This window comes from Pinus tabuliformis, chromosome J (assembly GCF_031772625.1).
Source record: "Pinus tabuliformis cultivar Carrire ecotype Pingquan chromosome J, CPIR1, whole genome shotgun sequence".
Classification (NCBI taxonomy): domain Eukaryota; kingdom Viridiplantae; phylum Streptophyta; class Pinopsida; order Pinales; family Pinaceae; genus Pinus; species Pinus tabuliformis.
The window spans coordinates 117513357-117522066 of NC_142295.1; the positions used below are offsets into that span (position 1 = coordinate 117513357).

The 8710-nt window shown below is 32.6% G+C and overlaps 1 protein-coding gene across 1 annotated transcript; it reads left to right on the top strand.

Annotated features, from left to right (window-relative positions):
• The first annotated feature begins 7332 nt into the window (after positions 1 to 7332).
• Positions 7333 to 8076, top strand: LOC149225827 (putative aspartic proteinase GIP2). Its single transcript, XM_089380031.1, has one exon. It carries the CDS (start codon positions 7333 to 7335, stop codon positions 8074 to 8076), a length of 744 nt encoding a protein of 247 aa, XP_089236157.1.
• The last annotated feature ends 634 nt before the right edge of the window (positions 8077 to 8710 follow it).

Sequence of the window (8710 nt, forward strand, 5' to 3'; positions counted from 1 at the left end):
TGAATCTTTCAAGATGATAAGTAATTTGACAGAACATATTCCAATATTCCAGCAGAACATGAACAAATTCCGAACAAAATAAATAAGAAAGATTTGCTTTTGTAATTCCAAATTAATGGAGTACCATGCTTTTCTGTACTAACATTCAAGTCGTTTTGTATGGGGTTTAATTTTTATTATGTTATTAGTTTAAATGTTACATAACAATTTATCGATTTGTGTAATTTATTTAGTTGTTTTGTATGGGGTTTCATTTTTACTATTTTATTGGTTTAAATGTTATCTAAACCATTAAGAGTGAGTAAAAAATATTTCATTAGAGTGTGAGATGTTTTATCTAGCGTTTGGTTTCACATAATCCTGGTTAAAACATTCCAAACAAGTAAATCATCCCAACCTATTCTCAGCATTTTCAATCTGCTGTTTTTTTTCAACGATCACTGTTTATGCCTTTTGCGTACATATGAATTATGAAAGCCACATAAAGGTATTGGTTTGCGACTTATCTCTCTTATTCTGTCTCTAACGTCACACAATATTTGGTATCCATGAGACCCATAAAATCATAATCATAGAAGGAGTCACGTATACAAGTATACCCATTATGTTGCAAATATGAATGACAAAGGCCTTAATTAGTAGGTATATATGTTGAAATGATTCATCATACAGATATATATGCATTTGAGGTGTGATATATACTATGTTACAATCAAAGAAAGTTTTTTCTTTTATGTAGGGTAAGAAACAAAGTTTTAGTATCGTGCAATATATTGTAAAGAAAGATTCAGAAAGTGTATTGTAAAGAAAGCTTTAGAAAGTGTGATGTGTTGGATAGGAAAAAAAATAATGTAATAAATTATGTTGTGATAAAGAAAAATTTGAAGTGATGTTATATGTTGGAACGAAAAAAATTATTTTAGGTGTGATATGTAATGTTTCATGACTTAAAAATATTTTCATATGATGCAGAACATGTAAGCAAATTTTTGAAATATAAAAAAAAAAAAAAGACAAGGTTTTAGTCTTCTTATATCATATATGTCCAATTTATATCCTCTTACGATTTATAAGTTATTCCATCTCCATTGATTTTGTTAGAAAACCATATAATTGTCCTCTTGTATCCATATCTTAACAGTGGCCCTAATAGCTCATGCACAGATTCAGCGCAAACGTGGGACATTCTCTTTGTTATGAGGCTTCATTGAATCTAAGAGAACACCTTTGTAGATTGATTCCAACTGGGTAGTCTATACATCCCTTGCCCATTTGTTTGTAACAACCCTATCAGCTTAGGCACTGGACTCAACTCAGACATGGGGGTGTTCACTTTGTCATGGGGCTTTTCTAGGTTTCAGAGCTCATCTTTACATGTCAAGTCCAATTGGGTAGTCCACATTCGCCACATTTCCCAACACGACACTATCATGCAATATAAATATATTCTTTCACTCATTCAAACATTTAGCCCAAAATTTCCCAAATTCATACCTATTAGAGCATACTTAGTGCTCTTTCTTTTGTTTCATTTTTACCAAATTATGAAAGCCCAAGTGGATGAAAGTCGTGGTTCTAAGAGGAGACAATTATAGAGACAACACATTAAACGCTCAAAGCCTCATTAGCCATAGTTAACCACAACCAAACCATGTCTACATTATCTATTACAATTAATATTAATCAACCATTATGAGCTATAGTTAACCATTGTGAACAATACTTAATCAAAGTCAACCATAATCAATATGGTCATGCATGTTAAACCAAAATTAACCACAATTAGGTATGGTCAACCACTGATGAACATTGCGGTGCATCATAACCATTAAGGATTGCTACATTTCAATCATAGTCAAACATGGAAAACCGTGGTTAGCAACATTCAAACATACTTGACAATGGTCAAACCATCATTAACTATAATTAAGCATGGATAAGCATAGTAAAACCTTTTCAAACAAATCAAACATGTTCAAAGATGGGAAACCATAGTCAACCATGCGTAAATATGGTCTAACGTATCCAAGCATTGCTAAGCATAGTCGAACATGGCCAACCATATTAAACCATGGTTAAACATTGTCAACCATAGCTAATTGTAGACAACTGTGGTTAACCCCAGTCAAATATGTCAAACCATAGTAAATCATGGTTGATTGTAGACAATTGCAATTAACCATGGTTAAATATGTCGAATCATAGTCAACCATGGTTTAGCATGGTTATCTATAAGTAAGCATGCCTTAGCATATTCAAGCATAATCACCATGGGTAACCAAGGTCTACAATATTCAACCAAAGTCAACCATATTCAAACATCGTGAGCAACAATCAACCATAATAAAAACATATCAAATATAGTCCACCATAATCAACTGAATTCAATTATAATCAAACATAGTCAACCCCATCAAGTTTCTATCCATGCAACACATTGGAGTTTCTCAAACTTTTCTTCATTATGTGAAAGGAAATATTTCCACTTTCTTTCAAACCCTTGAAATATTTCCTTACAACACATCATAAGAACCAAAAACTATCTTTCCTTGGGATATATATCACACAAAGTTTTTCTTTGAGAGACATATCACATCTCCTCAAGCTGTATGCTCTTGTGACATCCTTTTCTGTATCAATTGACACCAAAGTTTATTTTTGTGTGATACATCACGCTTCGTCAAATTTTTTACCATCATGGTTTGTCAAAACAAAACTTTTTTTAAGTACAAGACACATTAAATGTGTTTATAAAATCATGTTATAGCAAAACATTTTTTAATGTGACACACTCAAAAAAATTAATCCAATGTTTTTATAAATTGTGATACATAAAGTTCACATAAGACAAAATTTCATGGCATTACTTGCTTGCACCATATCTCACTCAAGATTAGTTTGGTTGTGACACAATATATCTCACTCAAAATTACTTTGGTCATGACATATCATATTTCACTCAAAATTACTCTGGTCCTCACATATTGTATTACCTCAAGGTTTGCATTCATGCAACACATATTGTATTACCTGAAGGTTTGCATTCATGCAACAAATCACGTTTTCTCAAAGTTCATTGCTGAAAAGTTTTTTTTCCATGTGACAAAACATATTGCACCTATAATTCCTTTAACTAGACCATATCTCAATGGAATAATTTTTGGTCCATGTCATTTAGTTGTGACATAATGTGCCACACTTGAAATTTCTTTGGTCACTTGCTTGTGCCATATATCACACTCAACGCTATTTTGATTATGACACAATGTATCACAATCAAAGTTGCTTTGATGGTAATATAATGTATCACACTTAAAATTATGTCATGTCAAAGTTTCCATTCTTGTGATACGTCTTACTTGCTCAGTCTTTACTTCATCACAACAATGTAGATTTCCATATGACACATTGCACTATGCAAAAAATGCTTTTAGTCGCAACATATTGCAAGAGAGAAGAATTTGGTTTCATGCAAGGGGAAAAAAATAGTTCATGAGATTTATTTGCAACAAAGGGTATTCCACTCTAAATTACTTTCCTCATAACATGTTACCTGATTCAAAATTTATTTTCATGTAATACATCATGTTTCTTAAAAAAATTTCACCATTATAACATCTCAAATAAAATTGGTTTTTAAGCTAAATTTTTTATCATTACATAAAACAAGGTTTCATGGTACAAATAAGACAAATTCTTCTTGAGGCAACTTGTTAAATCCATTTCAACCTGTACATTTTATACCTTCAAAAACAATTACTAATATATATTTTATATTAAATAATTAAAAATAATTTAATTAATCAAATAATTTCCTAAAGTAAATAAAATATTTCATATTTGATTTTTAAAAAACAATTGGTTTAAAAAAAAGAGTGACTTTTTGGAGTTTTCGGTGCCCGGAAGAAAAATTTGAGGTGAAATTTTAATTTGTATTATTTAAAATAATTTTTTGAGTGTAATATGGATTCAGCAACATTAAAAACCGTTAGGACACTTCTATTGTTGAGGATTTACCCATCAAACTTGTGATTTCAATGAATTCTGGCTGAATTTTAGAGAAATTAAACCAGAAAAATCTACGAAAATTCACCAAAAGATTTTCAAAAAATCACACTAAAAACAACTCCTTAAAAAAAATAATTTCAAGTGGTTTCTGGATTGTAATCTCCGCCCATTAGAGTATAGTTTACAGGCAAGTAGTAAGCGGCAGGAATCTAAGCATAAACATGATTTCACTGTTTTAAAATTCCTTTAAAGTAATTTATATTAAAAACCATCAAAATCCCCGGGCAATCAATTTTATATTAGATTTTAATCCATATGTTATTAGAGTTTAATGCATATCTTTATTCACAAAGCGAAAATATGTTAGGAAAGTTTTTATTATATTATTGAAAATATATTTTACATATTATTTTATAATTTTAATTTAGGAATAGGTTAGTTAATTTTTTGAAATTTAATTCTATTTCAAATTTTATAATTATAAGTTAATGAAAGTTAATTGTGAAGGTTATACATCTCAAAGATATGTTATTTATTTTTACAAAATTTGAAGAATGATATTTTTTATTTTTTATTTTTTTATATTAATATAATTTTGCATAAAGTTTAAGGAGTAGGCTCTTTTACCCCAGGGAATATGATTTTGGTTAAGTTAAAAGTTGTTGATATATCGAACTTGTAAGTTGTTAGACATACATTTATGTTAGAGTAGTAACTGATAAATTTAATTATGTTTTTTTCCTAAATTACTTCAAAAAAATTATCTAATCAAAATATACATAATTATAATTTTAACATAATATTATTATTTTGAAATAAAAAATAAATAAATAAATTTATCCAGTAAAACTCAATAATGATATATTTATTATGTAAAATTTAAAAAATCCAATTTTTAAACACATTATTATTCCTAAAAAGAAAAATGATTTATATAATATTATATTATTATAATTAATTTTACTTATATATTAATAATGAGATTTAATCCCTAAGGTATAGCTTTACTAGATAGGTTTTTAATTGTGAAGGACCACATCCACCTATCTTGACATTTACTCTTCCGTTAATTGTAATAATATAATTTTGCATCATATAAATAAATGGGCGCACAGTTCACGCCGTCGGGACAGTTGACTTTCCTTCTCTCCATCCGTGTTTGAATTCTGTTGTTATGTCTGCACTGCTCGGCAGTGTATGTGACTTATGTTTGCGCTGCTCGGCAGCATATTCGACTATTACGCATTTGTACCTATTGTATATAATGAAAATTGTGAATCTAGACTATATATCATCTAAATGAGGGGCTCACCCCCACTCTTTTTACTATAATAAATAAATCTGCTTGAGTAGATTTAAGTGATAAAATCAATGATTCTTCGTCCGGAGTGAATTTACATTTCAAATATATAAATACGTTGTTCATTATATCATGTTACGAAAAAATTAAAGAATAAACTCTGCGATAATATATTTATCATGTGAAGTACAAGGAAACAAACATGTTGCCTAACCCACGGATTAAACAATGACGAGATAACTTTAAGACTTTCCTCTCCACATCAAGCAAACGTTGATATTGAATTTAATATTGAAATTCCACTGATTTTTAAGTATTTGAGGCTGTGGAAGTCCCCCCTTGACCTTTGCAAAACATGAACCACGTGATCAATGGTCAAATTGATTCAAACGATTTCGAATTCCAGCCCACGCCGGATGAAAAGGTGGAATTGTGTACATTCCTTATCCAGCGCCTGAGGATCAGACGGCCATTAAAGTTATATTGGAAATAATGTGCTATTCCACTAGACCTGCACAATGTCCGATCAGTAAGCTGTTGTCATCCTCACCCAAAATATTACAAGTGGCCTCGTGTTACTCTCAGAACGAAAATCATAGGTGCCATGATTCGATGAGGAATCAGATCCACGTGTACAGTCCATTTAGGCTTTGTGGCCCACTCGTGAAGGCGAAAGCAAATAAAGCAATGCTTAAATGCATGGAAAATGAGACGAGGACGTGCCACTACTTTCATGCTTCCTCATTTTTATGCACCACGGCTTCTGTTTTCTGTGATGGGATCCTCTGTTATTTAATTGCACGCGATACAGAACACGCGGCACTGATATATTGGAACAGTGAGTTCAAAGAAAATGGGTCACTCAGCTCTCACTATGCCGCGATCTCCTCCGATTGCAATTTTTAATTCAGCTTTATCATTATGATATTCTCCAATTGAGTAAAGGTCATACGGTTTGATGAGTCCATTGAGTAAGTTACCAACTTACTCACGTCATTTCCAATTACGGGAAAGGATAGTGCGACATTATTTATAATAATTTGTGAGGGGTGGGAAAATATTTAGAATGGTTATTTAAAAAATAATAATTTTAATTAAGTTAAAATAAAGTTTATTATATTTAAATGTTTATTAGGTTAGTTTTTATTATTATATAACAAAAAAATATTTAGGCCATTATATTTAAATAAATTAAATTATTTGAAATAATGTAGTTTTTTGGTTGATAAGTGGGTGAATCCTGAAAATCACGCTTATTTTGTGGTTGAGAGGCCACGAGTGAGGGGTATCTAAGTCGTCAAAGTCACTCGGGAATCGCACCCGACCTATCGCACCAGTGGAAACCATGTTATTCATTATATCATGTCACGAAAAATTTAAAGAATAAACTCTGCGATAATATATTTATCGTGTGAAGCACAAGGAAACAAACTTGTTGCCTAACCCACTGATTAAACAATGTCGAGATAACTTTGAGACTTTCCTCTCCACATCAACAAAACGTGGAAATTGAATTTAAAATTTAAACTCCACTGATTTTTTAAGTATTTGAGACTGTGGAAGTCGCCCCTTGACCTCAGCAAAACATGAACCACATGATCAATCGTCAAATTGGTTAAAACTATTTCGAATTCCAGTGCACTCCAGGTGAAAAGGTGGAATTGTGTACCTTCAGACGACCATTAAAGTGATATTGGGGATCATGTGCTATTCCACTGTCAATCACCAGATCTGCACGGTGTCCAATGAGTATGCTGTCATGATTTTGCTGGAGTCACCCTCACCCAAAATATTACAAGTGGCCTCGTGTTACTCTGCGGCGCTCCTTGGTGAGGACATTCGAAAGGAGTTTCTTAGCATCTATATAAAAACGCTCCTTGGTGAGGACATTCGAAAGGAGTTTCTTAGCATCTATATAAAAACGGACGGTGCGCTTAAGTTGATTGCAGAGGGAATTCGGCGTGGTTAAAAAAATTGACAGCGTTTATGTCCATCGGATTCTTGAATATCTCAAAAAATCTACAATGGATTTAAAGATAGCGTTCGCAACAAATTTATTAACAACCATAAAAGGCGGCGAAGACCTTACAGACCTCTCCGGCGACCTCGTCCGCACTCCCTTGATCAGGAACCCCATCAAAACGCTCTACTCCACCCACGCCTCCACACACGGCTACTATATCGGTGTCCAGGGAATCAAGGTCAACGGCGTCGACGTGCCGATAGACGCCGAGAAGCTGCGAATCAACACCAGCGGACACGGCGGCACGAAGCTGAGCACCGTGGTGCGCTACACGCAATTGGCCAACCCCATCTACAACGCTCTCGCGGCGCTCTACATTAAGATGGCGGCGCAAATGAAGATCAAGCAAGTTGTCTTCGAGGTGCCCTATCTTCCCTTGGGTCAGACTGGTGTGTGTTTCAACGCAACCCACACGGGGGAGCCGCCTTATTTCGGGAGCATTAATCCGGCGCTCAACGTGCCCACGATCGACTTTGTTTTGCAGGGCAACGGTATCGATCCTACTATTTGGAGGATGCTTGGATTTAACTCGATGGAGCTGTTCTACAATCCGAATGTGGCGTGTCTAGCTTTTGTTCCTGGAGGCGAGACTCCAATCGCATCCATTGTAATCGGGACTCATCAGATGCAAGAGAATTTCGTCCATTTCGATCTGGACAACTCAACAGTCGGCTTCTCTCCCAATCTGCTCTCATTACCGCAGCTAACCAGTTGTGCCAATTTCAACATGATTACTTCCCTGTGATGACTTCTTTCAACATAGATAAATAAATAAAAGGAGAGATTTTGCTAAATTGTAATTTCAAGTTAATGCAAAACCAACCTTTTCTGTAATAATAAGAAGGCATTCATGTTATGGCAGAGGCATCTAATATCAAGATTTATATATTCCTTTTATGTTACATACTGTATTTGATGGTTTGGATAAGAATTTGGTTTGCAGAGTGTTAGTCAACTATCCGCTGGTTATTTTAATGGACAGAGATGTGTTGACTTTCATTTCGAAGTAATAATTCTAATTTTTTTATCATGTTTTTTTATATTTATGGAATTAAATTAATTTTTGTTTTGATTGATTTCAACATTTTTAATGGGATATTCATTGTTCCTTTATGTTGTTTATACTATTTTGTTTGTATTTTAATCGATAGAGATGTGTTGATTTTAATTTTGAAGTAATAATTTTTATTATGTTTTTTATATTTATGGAATTGTTCCTTTATGTTGTTTATACTATTTTGTTTGTATTTTAATTGACAGAGATGTGTTGATTTTAACTTTGAAGTAATAATTTTTATTATGTTTTTTATATTTATGGAATTAAATTTATTTTTGTTTTGATTTTAACATTATTAATGTATTAAGCAAAATTTTCCAGT

What these genes read in the sequence shown, in the direction of transcription:
- LOC149225827 (XM_089380031.1), top strand. Translation starts at nt 7,333, where the DNA reads ATGGATTTAAAGATAGCGTTCGCAACAAATTTATTAACAACCATAAAA.